General features: G+C 53.5%; 1 protein-coding gene across 1 annotated transcript; it reads left to right on the forward strand.

Annotated features, from left to right (window-relative positions):
* Positions 1 to 3094: 3094 nt before the first annotated feature.
* On the forward strand, positions 3095 to 7407 carry SOX18 (SRY-box transcription factor 18). The gene is made up of 2 exons (XM_064167438.1): positions 3095 to 3749; positions 6426 to 7407. Exons 1-2 carry the CDS (start codon positions 3335 to 3337, stop codon positions 7274 to 7276), a joined length of 1266 nt encoding a protein of 421 aa, XP_064023508.1. The 5' UTR covers positions 3095 to 3334; the 3' UTR covers positions 7277 to 7407.
* Positions 7408 to 20770: the final 13363 nt, after the last annotated feature.

Raw genomic sequence — 20770 nt, forward strand, 5'->3', positions numbered from 1 at the left:
GGGTCTGGGAGGTCCCCAGTGCCTTGTGCCCTGCCTGCAGATCCCCCAGAGCACTGGGGCAAAAGGAGAGGTTGTGTTGCTTGCTGGGGTTTATGTGCCCATCCACCCCCCCCAGGAAAACTGAGCTGGGCACAGAGCCCAGACGTTTCACCCCACAGTGCAGCTGGGTGAGGGTGGTCTTGCTCACCAGGGTGGAGGCTGTGGGGAGGAGGAGTGCAGTAATGTGGCAGTGCTCCCTCAAGCAGGCAGTGCTCAAGAAAAGCCTGGATGAGGCATTTAGTGCCATGGTCTGGTTGACTGGCTAGGGCTGGGTGTTAGGTTGGGCTGGATGAGCTTGGAGGTCTTGTCTGGTTGATTCTATGATTCTATGTCTGTCAGGCACTTTTGGGTGCTTTTCATCCTGCTCCATCCCCCCTCACAGCTCTCTGTGCCCTCTCCCCCTGCATTGCAGCTCTCACCCCTCGTCCTCCCACAACCATGCCCTTCTTTTTCCTCCTCTGCCACCCTCCCTGGCTCTTTTTCCCCATCCCCACACTGACACCAGCAGTAAGTGCACTGCAAGGCAGGGTTTTGCAGCAGCTGAAGTGTCCCAGATGTCCCCAGTACAACGGGGAGAGCAGCACTGCTTCAATGCCCCACACCACAGGCCTATTTCCACCCTGGGCAGAGGAGGCCCAGCTTGGAGTGGCTGCACAGAGCAAGCATGGCAGGCACAAGGCTCTGCCTCTCCCCAGGAGGGTTTGATTAGCTCTCAGAATCATTCCCATGGCAGGGAAAACCTGAGCTGCCTCCATTCCCACCCTGCTGCAGCTCATCCCCATCACATCCCAAATACCAGCTGGTACCACTAGGTCTACTCATGGCTCTGGGACATCTCTGAGCCCACCCAGAGGCCATGGATGCTGCTGGGGCCATGTGAGATGCTGTGGGTGGCTGGGGAGAGCTCAGCCAAAACCCAGGATGGTAGGATGTTCCTGGGACATCACCAGCTGCTGCCCAGACCAGCTGCCCCAAAGGCTGCTCATTTTACCCCACAATATGCTGCAGGGGCTCCCCAACTCCTCCCAACACCCACTTTACTACTCCTGAAGCAGGGAGAACCAGCAAAGCCTCCAGCAGCCTTGGGCTCAGCTCTGGCAGATGGCACAAGGTCGCTCCCCTGCTGCGGCGCTGCTCGGGCAGCAGAGGGGAGGCTCGGTGCAGCCATCCGGGCTCGCCTGTGAGCTGGTGCTGATTTGCTCTTGCAGGAGGCAAAAGACTACTGGATGACGAAGGAAATCTGTCCCCAGACCTCTGTCACTCCTAGCTAGTGAGTGAGACAGGACTTTATTCTTTTGGTTCTTATGCATTTTCTCAAGGGCTTTGTTTTGTCCGGGGTTAACAGCAGATCAGCTTTGACAAATCACTTCCAGACACACAGAAACCACGGCATGCAACACCCCACCGCTGCCAGGAGGTTGGAGGGAGCTGGGCTCTTGCACAACCTGGTGCCCCAACTCATCCTGCCACCGTGGTTTACGTTTTGTGTTGGAGTCTTGGGCATGTCGGCAGCCAGAGGGATCTCCGGGGCTGATATCCCTTCTCAGGCTGAAAGTTGGACTTGATGATCCTGAAGGTCTTTTCCAATCAAAACAAGTCTGTGATGCTACCCAGTGCCGGGGCATCTTCCGTGGCAGCCTGGGGGCTGCCGGAGAGCGGGGATGATGTTCGAGCAGATCTCGCTTGCAAACAGGTCCTGCAGAGTTCGTAACTCCTCTGTGCCGAGCGCAGGAAGGACATTCAGACCACCTCGCCTGGCTCTTGGCACCTCCAGTCTCTGCTGGCCAGCAGCCAAGCGAGTGGAGCAGTGACCTGGCGGCAGGGGACGAACTGCATCTCCGTGTGCTGCCGTGCCCGCCGTGTGTGTGGCAATGCCATGGCCGTGCCAGCCCCAGCAGCTCAGCTCAGGAGGCAGGTCTGAGCCACGATCACCCAGCTACTGGGGAAGCCACCCTCTGCCAGCTGACAGACTGGAAATGTTTCCTCTCATGTGCTCAAAAGCATGGAGGTGTTTCTCCTCCCAGCACTGAAATTCCCACCAGAAATCTGCTGGGGGAAGAGAGCTCCACCCTGGCATCACCCCAGGGCTGCTTCCAAGTCTGGGTGGGGGATTCTGGCCAAAACACACACACGGAGCAAGGCAGAAGGGAAATAAACCCAAAGTCCCCTGAGCATCCCTGTGCCACTGCGAACCGGCACCCTGGCAGGCAGAGCTAAGTGCAGCTTGGGCTGAGCCCAAGCATCCAGAAAAGGGGTTTGCAGAGGGAAAAAAGAGAAGAAAAGAACGAGAGGAAGAGAGAGAGAAAGAGAGAAGGAGAGAGAGAAGGAGAGAAGGAGAGAGAGAAAGAAAGAAAGAAAGAAAGAAAGAAAGAAAGAAAGAAAGAAAGAAAGAAAGAAAGAAAGAAAGAAAGAAAGAAAGAAAGAAAGAAAGAAAGAAAGAAAGAAAGAAAGAAAGAAAGAAAGAAAGAAAGAAAGAAAGAAAGAAAGAAAGAAAGAAAGAAAGAAAGAAAGAAAGAAAGAAAGAAAGAAAGAAAGAAAGAGAGAGAGAGAAAGAGAGAAAGAAAGAAAGAAAGAAAGAAAGAAAGAAAGAAAGAAAGAAAGAAAGAAAGAAAGAAAGAAAGAAAGAAAGAAAGAAAGAAAGAAAGAAAGAAAGAAAGAAAGAAAGAAAGAAAGAAAGAAAGAAAGAAAGAAAGAAAGAAAGAAAGAAAGAAAGAAAGAAAGAAAGAAAGAAAGAAAGAAAGAAAGAAAGAAAGAAAGAAAGAAAGAAAGAAAGAAAGAAAGAAAGAAAGAAAGAAAGAAAGAAAACTCTCCTTAGAAGAAGGGGAGCTGGGGAGCAGCGTCCACACCGGTCCCGGCCCGGCCCTCTCCGGGTGGCTCTTCCTGCTGGTGCCTGGGGACGCCCCAGTTGTTCCTCCTTCTCCGTATCTCCTCCTCCTTTCTCTCCTCCCCTCCTCCTCCTCCTCCTCCTCCCCTCCGCCTCGCTGATTGGTCCAGCCCGGCTATATTTTGCCCCTTCCAACCCAGCATCATCCCAAAAGTTTTTTTTTTGGGGGGGAAAGGGGGAAAAAAAAAAAAGAAAAGAAAACAACAATAAAAGAGGAAAAAAAACGGACAAGAAAAGAAGAGAAAAGAAAGCAAAACAACCCAAGCCGACCCCAAACCCCCTGAAGCGGAGGCGAGCGGCGGGGCTGCTGCTCGGTGCCTGCTTGGACGCCCCCCGGTTTGGAAGCGGCGGGACCCGGTTTCTTTCTCCGGTAACCCGGTCGGGTCGGACACAAAGTGCTGTCCAGCTGGAATGAATATATCTGAGTCTAACTACTGCCGAGAGGAGATATCGCAACCCCGGGGCGACTGTTCATGGGTCACCGCCGCCGTGCCGGCCGCTGAGCCCGGGCTCGCCTTCCCTGGCCCCCCGGGAGCCGCCTCCCCAGCCAGCCGCACGCCCAGCCCCGAGCCCGGCTTCGCCTTCGGCCCCGCTCCCGGCGGCGCGGCCCCCGCTGCGGCCCCCGCTGCGGCCCCCAGCCGCTCGCCCAGCCCCGAGCCGGGCTATGGATACAGCCCTCCGGCGGGCCGGGCCGAGGGCAAGGCCGGCGAGGACTCTCGCATCCGCCGGCCCATGAACGCCTTCATGGTCTGGGCGAAGGATGAGCGCAAGCGGCTGGCGCAGCAGAACCCCGACCTGCACAACGCCGTGCTCAGCAAGATGCTGGGTGAGCGGGACGGGCCGAGGGAGGAGGGCTGGGGGAGTGCGGGCATGGGGATGGGGCGGGTAGGGAGCTAGCGGTGGGGAGATGCGGGGCTACGGGGCTTGGGATGCAGGGGTATGGAGCTGGGGATGAGGGGATGTGAGAGTATGGGGCTGGGGATGTGTGGAGTGCAGAACTGCGGGGCTGGGGATGCAGGATGCAAGAGTACAGGGCTGTGGGATGTGGACTTACAGGGCTGGGGATGCAGATATGTGGGGGTACAGGGCTGGAGATGTGAGGTTAGGGCACTAGGGATGCAGGGATGAGGGCATATGGGGCTGGAGTCGGAGGCAGCAGGAATATGGAGCTGAGGAAGAAAGAACGTGGGGGTACAGCACTGGGAAGGCAGGGATGGAGATAAGGATAGTGGGGATAGGTGGCTGTGGGGCTGGGGATGTGGGCTGCAGGGGTGCAGAGCTGCAGAATGCAAGGATACAGAGCTGGGAGCATGGGCTGCAAGAGTGTAGGACTGTGGGATTCAAGGGTATGGAGATGAGGAGACAGAGAAGTGGGGGTGCAGAGTTGGAATGCGGGGCTATGGAGCTGAGGATGTGGGGATGTGGGAATATGGGGCTGGAGATGCAGGGATAGGTAGTTACGAGGCTGGGGATGTGAGTTGCAAGCGTATAAGTCTGCAGGGTGCAGGAGTATGGAGCTGAGGAAGCAGGGATGTGGGAAGTACAGGGCTGGAGATGCAGGGATGTGGGGCTAGGAGTGTAGGAAGAGGTGGTTATGGGGCTGGGGATGTGGGTTACAAGAGTACAAGGCTGCAGGGATAGAGGGCTGGGAATGTAGGAACATGAGGCTCTGGGGCTGGAGATGCAGGCAGCGGGGGCCGAGGGGAATGCGGGGATGCAGGACTGGAGATACGGGCAGCAGGGATGTGGGGCAATGGGATACAGAGCTACAGTGCTGAGTATCCACGCTGCAGGAGTACAGGGTGTTGGGATACAGGGATAGGGGGCTGGAGATGTGGATTGCAGGGGTAAAGGTGGTTGGGATTTTGGGACACAGGGCTGGGAGTGCAGGATGAAAGAGTATGGGGAATTGGGATGTGTGGTGCAAGGGTACAGGGCTGTGGATGCAAACTGCAAGGATATGAGTCAGTGGGGCATGGCGTGCAAGGATGTGGGGCTGTGCTGGCCAGGTTAATACAGGACTATGGGATGCAGACTGCAAGGATACAAGGGTGAGGGAGCTGGGATATAAGCATGGAGTGCTGTGGGATGCATGGAGTATGCTGCAGGATATGGCGCGGGGGTCGCAGTCAGAGAGCTGTGGGATGTGAACTGCAGGGACATAGGATGAAGGGATTCCAGCTGCAGGTCTGTGGGGACATGGGCTTTAAGGACGTGGGGTTATGGGATCAGAGTGCAAAGCTACAGGGCTGTGGGATATGGTGGGACGTGGGAATATGGGGCTGTGGCTTATGGGATGTGAGGATAAAGAGCTGCTTGTGCACAAAATGCCAGGAAAGGGGGCTGCGGGATGCAGAGATACAGGGCTGTGGAGTGCACAGCTGCAGGGATGCAGGATATGGGAACAGAGGGCTGCAGGATGCGGGATGCACGACTGTAGGATGCGGGATGTGGGAACACGGGAAGCAGGATATGGGTAGAAGTTGCAGGATGCGGGACAACGGGAAGCAGGATATGGCTGGACAGGGCAGCAGGATGCGGAGACACAGGGCTGCGGGATGTGGGGACATGGGATTCAGAATGCAGGGATGAAGAGACATGGGATTCAGAATGCAGGGCTGCAGGGACATGGGATTCAGAATGCAGGGATGAAGAGACATGGGATTCAGAATGCAGGGCTGCAGGGACATGGGATTCAGAATGCAGGGATGAAGGGACATGGGATTCAGAATGCAGGGCTGCAGGGACATGGGATTCAGAATACAGGGATGAAGGGATGTGGGATTCAGAATACAGGGATGAAGGGATGTGGGATTCAGAATACAGGGATGAAGGGACATGGGAATCAGAATGCAGGGCTGCAGGGACATGGTATTCAGAATACAGGGGTGCAGGGACATGGGATTCAGAATACAGGGGTGCAGGGACATGGGATTCAGAATACAGGGATGAAGGGACACGGGATTCAGGATACAGCGGTGCAAGGGACATGGGATTCAGGATACAGCGGTGCAAGGGACATGGGATTCAGGATACAGCGGTGCAAGGGACACGGGATTCAGAATACAGGGGTGCAGGAACATGGAATTCAGAATACAGAGATGAAGGGACATGGGATTCAGGACAGGATGCTGAGTTTGGGGATGGACAATTGGGGTTGTGGATGCAGGATGCAGAGAAGCAGCACAGCAGGGTGTGCCAAGGGGCAGCGAGAAGCAGAATTCCCAGCCTTGGCAGGAGACTTCTCAGTCCCCACTGGGCTTTGAGCCCCTATTGTCCTGCTGTGCCAAAGCACTGGACACAGCCTGAGCCTGCTGCTGGGACACAGGGACAGCCCTGCTTGGTCTCCCATTCCCCAACCCTTTGCCATCCCGACACTGGGACACCTCTCTGCTGCTGAGCTCTTCCCACCCCGTGGGCTCCCTCTCCCCGGGTGTCCCTGCTTCCTGGCCACCTCCAGGTGACTGAGCTGGCCTCACAGAGCTTCGCTTTCCCCTTGCAGGCCAGTCGTGGAAGGCGCTGAGCGCCAGCGACAAGCGTCCCTTCGTGGAAGAGGCAGAGCGGCTGCGGATCCAACACCTCCAGGATCACCCCAACTACAAGTACCGCCCAAGGAGAAAGAAGCAAGCCAAGAAAATCAAGAGGATGGAACCCAATATCCTCCTGCATAACCTTTCCCAGCCTTGCAGTGACAACTTCAGCATGAGTCACCACGGCGGCAGCCAGCCGGGCCACCCCCAGCCTCCCCCACTTAACCACTTCAGAGAACTCCACTCCATGGGGTCGGATATTGAAAACTATGGCTTGCCAACTCCTGAGATGTCTCCCTTGGATGTCTTGGAACAGACCGAGCCGGCCTTTTTCCCTCCTCACATGCAGGATGACTGCAACATGATGCCCTTTCGCGGCTACCACCACCATCACCAGATGGAGTTTCCCCAGGAGAAGTGCATGGGGCGGGACGTGGCCGTGCCCTACGCTCAGACCCCCTCGCACTTGGCCGACGCCATGAGGACTCCCCACCCCTCCAGCATATACTACAACCAGATGTGCTCAGGAACTCAGAACGGGCTTTCTGCCCACCTGGGCCAGCTCTCACCCCCACCTGAAGCCCACCACATGGAGAGCGTGGATCACTTGAACCAAAGCGAGCTGTGGACAGACGTTGACCGCAACGAGTTTGACCAATATTTGAACATGAGCAGGACTCGTCCCGAAGCCTCGGGACTCCCTTATCATGTCTCCTTGTCCAAAGTGACTCCTAGGAGCATCTCCTGCGAGGAGAGCAGCTTGATATCAGCCTTGTCCGATGCCAGCAGCGCTGTTTACTATAGCCCCTGTATCACTGGTTAGGTTGGTCCCACCCAGTGCCCTCACTTGGGAGAGCCTCAGCTCTCCTGCCCCAGCAAACAGCCATCCTCCTTTAACCACAAGCTCCATGATATTTAGACTCTCTCATTAAATGCATCGCTTTCTTTCTCTTTTGTTTTGTTTTTTGGTTGGTTTCTTTGGTTTTCTTTTGAGGGTTTTTTTTTTTGGGGGGGGGGTTGGTTTCTTTTTTGGGGGGGAGGTGGTGGGGTGTTGCCTTTGAGGAGCCCCACGCTGAACTCACTGATATACCATATAGCTATAGAACACAGATGATAGTCGCCTTGCCCCAGCACTTCCCTGCCCTCTCAAGCCTTGGTAGGGTCTTACCCATAGCTCCAACCACCTCCACGGGGCATTTTGAAGCTAATTTCAGCCTGAAACCCTGCCCATGGTTGGAACTGGATGATCCTTTTGGTCCCTTTCCAACCCTGACTGACTGATTCTATGATTCTCTTTCTAAACAATCACCTTCAGGATGAACCAAACCCCAATCTGCCCCTTCCTCCCCTCCCCACCTCAGTATCTGAAACCCAAGGGCAGGAGAACTTATGGGGAGAGGAGTGGAATGAAACAACCCAACCTTTGCCAGGGCCATGGAAGAGTTGGTGCCTGCTGGGGTGGGCTTTTAGGACAGTTGTTTGTTTGTTTTTTTTTTACTGTATTCTCAGCAATATATTTTAATTGGGCAACCAAAAACTATATTTTTACTAAGCATTTTTTATATATTATATATATATATTAAAATGGTATTTAATGTCTTGGGGGAGGGGAGGGAGGAGGTGGGTTGGGGGATTTTGGTTTTGTTAGACTTTAATAAGAGAACATCCAAAGGAATATTCATGAGCTCTAAAGCGTTTATGTAGCAAAGGTGGGTTGGAAAGGAGGAAAGGGGTGGGGAAGGGAGGGGGAAAGGTGAGGGGGAAGGGAAAAATAAAAGGAGAAAAAAAGGAGAGAAAAAAGAGGGGGAAAGGGGGGGGGAAGGAGAGAAAAGGGGGGAAAGGGGGAAGAAAGGGGGAAAAGGGGGATAAAAGGAGAGAAAAGGGGGGGAAAGGAGAAAAAAGGGGATAAAGGGGGAAGAAAGGGGGGAAAAGGGAGGAAAAGGGGAGGAAGGGGGAAAAATGAGAAAGAAAGGGGGAAGGGGGAAACAAGAGGGAAAAAGGGTGGGGAAAGGGGGAAAAAAGAGGAAATAAGGGAGAAAAAGGGTGGGAAGGAATAAAAATGGGGGAAGGGAGAAACGAGAAAGGGGAAAAAAGGGGGAAACAAAGGGGAAAAGGGGAAACAAGGGGGGAAGAGGGGAAACAAGGGGGGAAAAGGGGAAAAGGGGGAGAAAAGGGGAAGCAAGGAGGAAAAAGGGGGAAAAAAGGGGAAACAAGGGGAGAAAAGGGGGGAAGGGGGAAAGGGGAGAAAAGAGGGGAAAAGGGGGACAAAAGAGGGAAAAGGGGGGAAAGAGGGGAAAAGGGGGACAAAAGAGGGAAGAGAGAGGGGAAAAGGGAGAAAAGAGGAAAAGGGGGAAAAAGGGAGGAAAAAAGGAAGAAAAAGGGGGAAAGGGGGAAAAATGGGGGAAAAGCAGTGGAAGGATTAAAAAGAGGGAAAAAGAGGTAAAAAGGGGGGAAACAAGGAGGGGAAAAGAAGGGATAAGGGGGGGGGAAAGGAAGGGGAGAAAAAGAGGGCAAAGGGGCAAAAAAAAGAGGATGTATTTTGTGAGGAAGGGAAGGAAAACGTAAATACTGAGGAACGTTGGAGTGGAATTTTTGTTTTGTAGGAAACAACAACAAAAAAAGAAAGACACAAAACCCAAACTCCCTCCCTCCCCCCCCCAAACAAGCAAGTAACGGCTGCAAACACTTTTATTGTCTAGAACTGTATGGAGAGCAAACTGTTTTATACTGGTTAATGATTAAAACATCTTCATCTAATTGTTCCCATCCTGTGTGCTTGTTGTGTGAACACATTTTTTCCGCCAATACATGTTGCCCCCAACCAGTTCCAGATTTCTATTTAGCTCATTTTGGGGTTGTTGGTTTGGGTTTTGTTGGTTTTGTTGTTTTTTTTTTTTTGGGGGGGGGGTGTTTGTTGTTTCTTTTCTTTTTTCTCTTTGTTTTGAAGCTGTTGATTCATGTTTGGAGGACCTGGCAAATGGATTCGTTTCCAGCCTGCTGCCCGCCCCTAGGATTTTGCAGTCAGGGATGGGATCAAGAGAAGGCTCCGGTAGCTGGGATGAGGAGGTGGTTGGTGGTCTACACATGGCTGTGTTGTGATGGCCTTTGTAGGAGAAGCAGCTGTTGGTGGAGTCAGATTTAATAAGGCAGAGAATTGTTTGGATTGGAAAAGACCTTTTGAGGTCGTGGAGTCCAACCATTATCAACCCAACACCACCATGGCCGTCCTCCTCCAAAACGGGTTTCAGTGCTTTGCCACTGTGGGCTCCATGGCTCACCCCCATTTTCCCATGAAACCCCTTCCCTGCTGAAAATAGAGCTCCAGCATCTTCACTCTAGTCCTTGGAGCTGGACAAACACACACACCCCTCATATTCAGGAGGTCTTCCACCTCTGGTCACCCCCATTTTCCCATGAAACCCCCTCCCTGCTGAAAATAGAGCTCCAGCATCTTCACTCTAGTCCTTGGACCTGGACAAACACACACACACAACTCATATCCAGGAGCTCTTCCACCTCTGGTCACCCCCATTTTCCCATGAAACCCCTTCCCTGCTGAAAATAGAGCTCCAGCATCTTCACTCCAGTCCTTGGAGATGGACAAACACACACACCTCTCATATGCAGGAGGTCTTCCACCTCTGGTCACCCCCATTTTCCCATGAAACCCCCTCCCTGCTGAAAAACAGAGCTCCAGCATCTTCATTCTAGTCCTTGGAGATGGACAAACACACACACACTTCATATGCAGGAGCTCTTCCACCTCTGGTCACCCCCATTTTCTCATAAAACCCCCTCCCTGCCAAAAAATAGAGCTCCAACATCTTCACTCTAGCCCTTGGAGCCAAACACACACACACATACACACAGAGCCCACAGTCAGGAGCTCTTCCACCTCCCAGCCCCTTTCCCAGCTCCGTAAGCAGCGAGCCCTTGCCGAGCCATCACCGTTCTTTGCCAGAGCTTCATCCCATGACCCCTTTGATGATTTACAGCCTTGCCTTGCCTTCAATTTGCAAAGGAGAACTGACAATCTGCTGCCTAAAAAACCCCGGTGGCATCCGTTCCTTGAGCGCTGGGTGATTTAAACCAGGCTGATAGCACCAAAAAAGGCCATTTGAGGGGAAAAAAAAAACAACCAACCAACCCAAAATCAAAACCAAACCCCAACATCAACTCAACCAACCCCAACCCAGGCTTGAATAGAAGAAGCCTCTTTTTTGGTGGTTGCTGTTGTTGTTGGCAAAGAATTGCCTTTTTAGGGGAAATGGATATTTAACAAATGACATTAATTTTCGAGCTTCTCCTAAATTAAATTCACATTAGTGTTAACAGGACTCAATCCTGAGTCACTTCATTTCTTTTTTTTTCTTGGGTGTTTTTGTCTTTTTTTTTTTTTTTGGGGGGGGGGGGGAGGTGAGGGGGTGAGGAGGAGGAGGAGGAGGAGGGGGAAGGGAGGTTGGTTGTTGTTGTTGTTTAAGGCCAAGTGTGCTAATAAACGGGACCACTCCGGGGGCTGGCTGGCGACGTGTTCCCATGGAACGCCAGCAAAGGCTCTTCATTGTCTTTCCATATACAGTATGAGGGGGGGGGGAAGCAGGAATACATGGAAAAATGACCTCACTACCTACAGGGGAGGGCTGGCAGGCGCCCGGGCGGGTGCCAGAACCCCACGCCGCGGCAAACAAACACCACCCCAAATGAGAAGCATCCTGTGCCTCTGCCGCTGATGATGACTATGAAAGGAAGCAGCCGGCCATAAGCTTCATCCCGCTCCAGCCTGGGAGGAAGGAGATGAGGAAGGGGAGGGGGGGGGGGGGGTTGTTGGGGGGAAGAAAAGAAAACCCTGACTTCATTTCCAGCCCCCAGCTTCCAGGTACCTTCCAGGCGAGGATGGGATCACTTCCTGCCCTTCAAAGCAGCGAGGCGCACGCCGGCCCTCGCCCAGCTGCCCCCGCCGTGCTGCGTCCCACCGTGGAGGAAGAGTGAAGTCATTTTCTTCCCCAGCAGAAATTCCCTTCTTTCCCCACGGCTCAGGCTGTGCCAGCTTGCCTCTGAGCCCCGAGGATGGCTGCAAATGCTTGGGGTGGGGTTTTTTTTGGCAGCGTTTCCTCCCTCTGGAGCAACGCGGGTCCAGTGTGGCCCAGTTTGGGGTGTTTGCAGGCACTGGGAGCATGGCTGGGCACAGAGTTGAGGTTTCCCAAAGCTGTAAAACTGATGAGAATGGCATTTTGATGTAGAAATGGGGAAAGGGAGTGGAGAGTTGGTTCACTTTGTGGCCAAAGATGCTGCTGTGGGGCTGGGGTGGGTTCCGGATTGCAAACCACAGGGTGATGGATGGCGACTCCCATCCATAAAGACACCAGGGATACTTGGCACTAATGTGGCCAGCAGGACCAGAGAAGGAATTGTGGCCCTCTGCTCAGCACTGCTGAGGCCACACTTGGAGTCAGGACTCAAATTTTGAGCCCCTCACTCTAAGAAGGACACTGAGGGGCTGGAGCAGGTCCAGAGAAGGACAACTCCAAAAGGGACATTGAAGGGCTGGAGCAGGTCCAGAGAAGGACGAAGAAGTTGGGGAAGGGTCTAGAGAACAGGGCTGGGGAGGAGCAGCTGAGGAAGCTGAGGGTGTGCAGCCTGGAGAAAAGGAAGCTGAGGGAAAACCTCCTGGCTCTCTGCAGCTCCCTGAATGGAGGTTGGTGCCAAGTCTCTCTCTTTTCCCGAGGAACAAGAGATAGGAGGAGAGGTAGTAGCCCCAAGTTGCACAAGGCAGGTTTAGTTTGGAGCTCACTTTTCAGCCACTGGAACAGGCTGCCCAGGGAGCTGGTGGAGCCACCATCCCTGGAGGTGTTTAAAAGCCACAGGGATGTAGTGCTGAGCACCCTGGTTTAGCACCAGGCTTGGCAGAGTGGGAGTTAGAGTTAGACTTAGTGATCTTAAAGGTCTTTCCCAACCAAACTGATTCTGTGATTCTATGCTGAAACCAGGGGGGGCTGCACCACTGCTCTAGCACCAAGTGGGTATTGTGCACCAGGGTTGGTCCAGCTGCATCAGGAGAGCAGAGCTTGAAGGGCTGCTGGCTCCTTGCCGAGCTTTTACCAGCCCATTAATGACTCCTGTTCCATTCGATGCTAAACCTACCTTCTCCCAGCCTCACTGGGCTTTGACTCTGGGTTTGCTGAATTCGAGGACAGTTAAGGCAAACCACAGGGCAGAAAATCCATCTGGGCACGGGATGAGCTGTCCCGGCTCTGCCCGTGGAAGCTCAACAGTCCCTCAGCCCACCCAGAACACATCCTGCACCTCCAGGGCACTGAGAGAACTTTTGTATTTCTAACATCACCTCCTTTCCCTGCCCCCATCCTCATCCAGCCGTGCTGGGACCAGGAAACCATCCACCAGTGTTTTATTTCGTGCTGGTGGCTCAGGTGGGACGTGGGACTGGAAATGGATGGGGCTGGGATATTTGGGGGATGATTTCACTGCCGTTATGGCTCAGGCTGGGGCTGTTACCACATAGCCCCTTCTGATTTTTATGACTTAATCACTCCAAAACTTGAGGCCTGATGGTTTTGGGCTGGGGGAGAAGGAGGAGCAAGGAGCTCTTAGCAGATCGTTAAGGTAGAAATATAGAGAAGGCACTTGACAGGTAGATGTAAATGCTGACAGATCCATCCTGACAGCCTTCCCGGGATGGCTGCGGAGCAGAGATGGGGGAAGGCACCACCAAGACCCTGCCTGGGATTTGTGGGCTGGTGCTATCTGCTCCATGTTCTCTGGGCATGTGGGGTGCTGGCATCTGCTCCACCTTCTCTGGGCATGTAGTGTGGTGGATCCCACCCGGGACTTGCTGCCCCATGAACTGGGACTGCTTCTGCAGCGGTACATGTGGGTGCCACCAGCCACTGCCTCGGTGGCATATGGAGGCTGTAAGTATCCATGTGTGTGTGTGTGTGCATCCATGCCTGTGGGAATCTCTTTCTACATCCACATGTGTGTGCATCTCTCTCTGCATCCATGTGTGTGTGCATCTCCTTCTACATCCGTGTGTGTGTGCACATCCACGTGTGTGTGCATCCCTATGTGCATCTCTCTCTGCATCCATGTGTGTGTGCACATCCACGTGTGTGTGCATCCCTATGTGCAGCTCTCTCTGCATCCATGTGTGTGTGCATCTCTTTCTACATCCATGTGTGTGTGCACATCCATGTGTGTGTGCATCCCTATGTGCATCTCTCTCTGCATCCATGTGTGTGTGTACATCCACGTGTGTGTGCATCCCTATGTGCAGGTCTCCCTGCATCCACATGTGTGTGCATCTGTGTGCACCTCTCTCTACATGCATGTGTGTGTGCATCTCTCTCTGCATCCATGTGTGCGTGCATCTCTTTCTACATGCATGTGTGTGTGCATCCTTGTGTGCATCTCTCCCTGCATCCATATGTGTGTGCATCTCTTTCTATATCCATGTGTGTGCATCCTTATGTTCATCTCTCCCTGCATCCATGTGTGTGCATCCCTGTATGCATCTCTACATCCATGTGTATGTGCAACCCTGTGTGTGTCTCCCTGCGTCCATGTGTGCACATCTCTCTCTGCATCCCTGTGTGTGTGCATCCATCCACACGTGTTCATCCACATGTGTGCATCCATGCTTGCATCCATGAGCATGTATTCACATGTTTTTCCACGTGTGTACTCTTGTGTGTGTCCATGTGTGATTCCATGTGTCTGCATCCACGTGAGTGCATCTCTCTGTGTATATCCATGTGTGTGTCCATGTGCCTATTCCTATGTGTATCCATGTGTGCATCCACATGTGTTTTCCATGAGATTCTCCATGTGTGTATCTCTCCCTGCCTCCATGTGTGTGCATCCCTGTGTGCACCTCCATATGTGTAGCCATGTGCATGTGTGTACTCTGCTGGAGGTTCTCCAGCCTGGTTTCTGGAGGTACTGGGTTTGATGGTACTATGGGGACAGAATGACATCACCCAGATGTGCCAGCAGCCTCTGTCAGTGGCCCCTCACAGCTCCAGGCTCAGTCACTTCTGAGGCCAAAGCTGCAGCAGGGACATGCTGGGATATGGGACATGCTGGGATGTGGGACAGCTGGAGCCATCCTGGCTGGGAGCAGAGCAGAGGCGACACCCCAGCACCACAACCTCACTGAAGTCACCCTGGTGGGGATGCTAAGAGGGAATTAGAGCTTCCCAATCCATGTATTTTGGGAGCTCACCACCACCACACATCCCTGCAGTGGGGACATCGATGGGAATGGGAAGATGCTGGGGTGAGGGGGCTGCTGCTTCCCCACCCCAGGGCAGCAGGCAGCTGCTGCAGGGCTGCTGATGGGATTTATTTTCTTTTCCCCTCTTCCACCAGAATAAAAACCATCACGAAGATTTATCAAAACCAAACCTGTTGGTGGGAAACAGCTCCAAAAAAACATTTCCTGACTCAAGAAAAAGAGCTTTGGAAAAAAAAAAATAAAATGAAGTTTCCAGCTTTGGGAAGGGGGAGGGAGGGTGGGAAGGAGGTTTCTTCTTTATTCTTTTTGAGGTGGGAAGTGAAGTGTTTTGAGATGTGACTGGAGAGGTTACCCAAAGGGAAAGGGCTGAGAGGCAGAGAAAGGTTTCAAAGGTTCCCAGCACAACCTCTCCTGACCGAGCAGAGGAAAAGCTTCCAAACCTTTCCCAACTTTCTGTTTTGCAGCCCAGTTTGGGAAAGGAAATGGTTGGAAATCTCAATGCTCCTGGCAGGACAGGAAAGGCTCCATTTCCTCCATGGCCATGCCCGGAGCGGGCAGAGGAGTGCAGGGTGGGGATGGATGTTCTCAAAGCTCTGCTCCAGAGCACTTTCCCAGTAGCATTCCCTGGATGCTGGCTGGGGGGAAGCTGCCTGCAGAGAACTGGGGCCATGGTGTCATAAATACTAGAGAAGAAAAGGAAAAGAGGCCAGCAAGGAGCCTTCATGTGCCCTGAAAAGGCTGTACAGCCTGAAACTCTTCTGGGGTGCTCTTGCTCTGAGCTTCAGCTTCTCCAGCACCAGAAGAGCTCTAGTCGTGGTTCCCCAGCTCCTGGCATTGCCCCCACCAGCTCTCACATTCTTCCTCCTGCCTTGGGGCCAACACCAGCAGCCCCACATATGCTCACCCCACACCACACCTGGATCTCCTTCTGACCACAGGAAGCCAGGTTTGGTGCTCAGTGCATCTGTCAGGGGTGAGTCTGGAGACTTCTGCCCTCCCAATGGCTCTCAGCAACCTAACAGCCATCAGAGCTGCTTTGCATCCTTCTTTGGAGCTGAACCAGCAACGCTGGGATGCACCTAGAAGCCAAAGGGTCATGGAAGGGCTCTCCAGAGGCCATCTCACCCTATCCCAGTGCAACCAATACCATGCAACCTAGTCCATGAGAGCCAACACAAAATAGAGTCATAGAGTCATAGAATGGTTTAGGTTTGAAGGGACCTCAAAGGTCAGCCAGTTCCAAACCCCAACCAATTCCAACCCCCTGACATAGGCAGGGACACCTCCTACCAGAACAGGTTGCTCAAGGCCTCATCCAACCTGGCCTTGAACCAGGACATAACCTGACACAGCACAGCCAATACAGCCAACACGACACAATCTGATCCAACCCAACCCAGCCCAGCCCAAACCAAATGAACCCAACTTAGCCAACCTAACCCAAAACAACCCAACCAAACTCAAGGCAACCCAATCTAACCACAGGAAACCCAACCCAAGTGAAAGCAAACCACCCAAGCCACCCAACCCATCCTAAGCAACCTCCCCCACCCTAACCAACTCTACTCAGCCCAACGAACCTACCCCAGCCTAACTCAACACAACACAACCAACCTACCCCAGCCTAACTCAACACAACCCAACCAACCTACCCCAGCCTAACCCAACCCATCCAACCTACCCCAGTCTAACCCAACACAACCTAACCTACCCCAGCCTAACCCAACACAACCCAACCAACCTACCCCAGCCTAACTTCACACAATCAACCTACCCCAGTCTAACCCAACACAACCTAACCAATCTACTTCAGACTAACCCAACACACCCCAACCGATCTACCCCAGCCTAACCCAACAGAACCAACCTACCCCAGCCTAACCCAACACAACCCAACCAACCTACCCCAGTCTAACCAATACAACCCAACCTACCCCAGTCTAACCCAACACAACTCAAACAACATACCCCAGCTTAACCAATACAACCCAACCAACCACTCCCAGTATAACTCAACACAACCAAGCTACCCCAGCTTAACCAATACAAGAAAACCAACCACCCCCAGTATAACTCAACACAACCAAGCTACCCCAGCTTAACCAATACAACCCAACCAACCACCCCCAGTATAACTCAACACAACCAAGCTACCCCAGCTTAACCAATACAACCCAACCAACCACTCCCAGTATAACTCAACACAACCAAGCTACCCCAGCTTAACCAATACAAGAAAACCAACCACCCCCAGTATAACTCAACACAACCAAGCTACCCCAGTCTAAACCCACACAACCCAACCAACCTAACCCAGCCTACCCCAACAAAACCCAACCAACCTACCCCAGCCTAACCCATCACAACCCAACCAACCAATCTGGCCTGCTGAAACCAACCCAACCAGCCTAACTCAACTTCCCCACCACCTCCCTCACAGTTGACCTCAGCCCTCCTGGGACATCGCAGGGGTCTCAGTCAAAAATCTCTCCCTCCTCCTGCTCTCAGCAGCCCCTGAGGCAGGGTTGATCCCAGCAGGGAGCTGAATCACATCCCCCCCACCAGCGAGGGAGCGTCAGAGACTGTCTGAGGCTCGTCAGGAGAGTCAGGCCAGGCCGTGCAGGGCCGTTTCTGGGAAGCTATCCAGCCATCCGTTGGGGAGAGAGAGAGAGAGAGAAGTCTGCCTAAAAATGACTCTCCTGGCTGCTCTCCACGCTCCAACCATCCCATATGGAAGAAATGTACATTTTTCCATCAATTGTTTGTATTTTTCTGTTAAAGAAAGAAGGAGGAGATAGGGAGGAGGGGGGGGGGGGTAAAAAAAAAAAACAAAACCCAACAACCAACAAAAAAAAAAAGAAAACCAAACCCAACAACCCAACTCCAAAAAAACACAGAGGGAGAGAGAGCAAATGGGGGCTACAGATACAGGAGAGTGTCGGTGACAGCAGATAGGCCCCATGGTGGAGAGGGAGAAACTCTGGCTGGAGTTCAAGAGGCTCGAAAGTATGGTATGAAACAATAAATTTTAAGGGTGTTTTGACATATTTGGTGGTCGCTGCCTCACGGCTTAATGAGCCTGGGTCCGCGTTACCGGGGGAGGGGGCGGGGGGGAAGAGGCGCACGGCTCAGGCTGGCTGGCAGGCGGCGCTGGGCTGGGGGCGGGTGGTGTGGCCAGCAAGGCTGGAGGTAGACGTTGAGGTGGTCTTGCTATGCGTGCCCCCAAGGGGATGGTGGTAGGAGGGCCGTGGGGGTGAGGGACCGCGCCGGCACGCTGGGAGGAAGGGATGCTGAGGGGCACCGTGGCGCCTCGGCACCCGCGGGCGCGCAGCGGTGATGCCAACTCGCGGGCAGCAGCAGCAGCAGCAGGGAGAAGTTGGATTGGGTGGAAGCAGACGTGGGATGCAGCGGTGATGGCCCAGGGCAGCATCTCTCTCCTCACCTCAGAGCCTGGACAACCTGTGCTGACATCTCCAGGCTGAATCTCAGCCAGGCTGCGTTGTTTTGCCTGCAGGAAGACCACCAGCTCCACATCCCGAGTGCCACGGGGAGATGGTTGGTGAGGATGGGAGAAGCAGAACCCTTCAGGTCTCCTGCCTCTGTGCCAGGCTGCCCAGCTTTACCCCCTCCACACACCCCCCCACTCACACACTCCTCATCTGACAGGGCTCAATCAGAAAGATCACCATGGGGAGATGGCTGGTCAGGATGGGAGAAGCAGAACCCTTCAGATTCCCTGCCTCTGTGCCAGGCTGCCCAACTTTGCTCCCCTCCACATACACCCTCCTCACTCACACACTCCTCTTCTGACAGGGCTCGATCAGAGAGATCACCACGGGGGCATGGTTGGTGAGGATTGGAGAAGCAGAACCCTCCAGGCCCCTTTCCCTCTGTGCCAGGCTGCCCAACTTTACCCCCTCCACATACACCCTCCTCATCTGACAGTGGTCAATCAGAAAGATCACCACGGGGAGATGGCTGGTGAGGATGGGAGAAGCAGAACCCTCCAGCTCCCCTGCTCTGTGCCAGGCTGCCCAACTTTACCCCCTCCACACCCTCCCACACTCACACACTCCTCATCTGACAGTGCTCGATCAGAAAGAACACCACGGGGAGATGGTTGGTGAGGATGGGAGAAGCAGAACCCTCCAGGTCCCCTGCCTCTGTGCCAGGCTGCCCAACTTTACCGCCTCCACACACACCCCCCCTCCTCACACACTCCTCATCTGACAGGGCTCGATCAGAAAGATGGACATGAAAGTGGAGCTTGGCTCTGGTTTCTCTCTCATTCAGAACATTCAAAACCTATTAACTGCGGTGGGGGTAAGCCAGCAGCTGGTTTTAATCTCATGCTCTTCCAATTGTGTTGAGCTTGGGGTGGTTGAGGGGGGATTTTTTTTTTTTCCCTTTGGTTGGGTTTTTTTTTTTTCTCTCCCCCTTGCTCTCCCTGCTATTTGTGAGCACTTTAAGTGACATGGTTACATGTATTTGATTAAAAAGCTGTAATTCAACAAGTGCCTTTGCTTGTAGCCTACCAAACAGCTTAAAGACGGTGGTCTCCCTGCTCCTCCAGCTCTGCTGAAAGAGAAGATGACAAGGAAATCGTGGAAGGAGTAGGGGAGAGGGGGGATGGATGGATGGATGGATGGATGGATGGATGGATGGATGGATGGATGGATGACAGCAGAGCAGGGGCACACAATCCCTCCTGACTTTCCCAGCCTAGGGAGTGCAACTGGATGCTTGCCGCAGCTGTAAAAGCCTGCTGGCTCCAACCTGGTCTTTGGGACCATCTTATGGGGTATTGAAAAGGAACTTTTGCCTTTGAGACCATCTGATGGTCCTTTGAAATAGCCTCAAGCTGTTGCAGGAGGGGTTTAAGTTGGATGTTAGAATTTCTTTCCTGCAAGAGGGGTCAGGGGCTGGAGCAGGCTGCCCAGGGAGGTGGTGGAGGCAGCATCCCTGGAGGTGTTCAAGAAACAAGTGGATGTGACACTTTGAGACATGGTCTAGAGGTATTGGGTAGGAGATTTGACCTGATGACCTTAGAGGTCTTTTCTAATCTTAATGGTTCTGTGGCCTGGCAGAGATGGGGACAGCAAAGGAGGAAGACCTGGGTTTGTACAAACTGGTCCCCATCTCACCCACAGCAAGATGCTGCAGGGCCTGGTTGGGACTGGGAGATATTCCCTGCCCATGGCCACCCACTGCCCTCAGAGGGCTGCTGCCAGTGCTGAGGAGCCCATCCCAAGACAGCAGCTCCTCTTCCTAAGGAGGAAAAAGCCTTTATGAGATCCCAGCAAGGAGCCATGGCTCCATGCCACCAAGAGCCCTGGATTGTCTCCCATTAACTCCAGCATCTCCTGCAGCATGGCTCATTGACTCAGCTTCTTCAAAGATGATGCCTTTCACCCCCAAAAAGGAGATGTGAAGCTGCAGAGCAGGCAAAGAGAGAGATGGAGGCTGCTCTGCACCACCTCAAGCACCACTACAAAGCCATCTCCCTACTTTGCCAGCTGCATGGAGCTGCGTCACAGCTGTGGGGCATGGCTTCTATGCCCCATTCCATCTTACTCTATCCTGTTTTAACCTATCCCATCCTATTTCCAGGCTGGCTGCATTCCTGTGCAGGTCCCTGGCCTGGGATGCAGGGGGGGTGTGTGTGTGCACGTTCCCTGCCATGGAGAGCAACTCCACCCAACTCAGCTTCACCTCTTCCACCCAGACTTGCTTAGATGTAATCACAGAATCCACAGACTGGAGTCTGAGTTGGAAGGGACCTTCAAGATCATCCAGCTCCAACCTCCTGCCATGGGCAGGGACACCTCCCACCAGCTCAGGGTGTTCAAAGTCTCATCTAGCCTGGCCCTGAACACCTCCAAAGAGGGGGCATCCACAGACCCCCTGGGCAACCTGTGCCCGTGTCTCCCCATCCTCACTGCCAGGAGTTTCTTCCTAATCTCCAGTCTCCATCTCCCCTCTTCCAGCTTCAATCTGTTCCTCCTCATTCTGTTACTCCCAGCCCTTGTAGAAAGTCCCTCCCCAGCTCTCTCGTAGCCTCCCTAA

The sequence above is a fragment of the Pogoniulus pusillus genome, chromosome 29 (assembly GCF_015220805.1).
Source record: "Pogoniulus pusillus isolate bPogPus1 chromosome 29, bPogPus1.pri, whole genome shotgun sequence".
NCBI lineage: Eukaryota > Metazoa > Chordata > Aves > Piciformes > Lybiidae > Pogoniulus > Pogoniulus pusillus.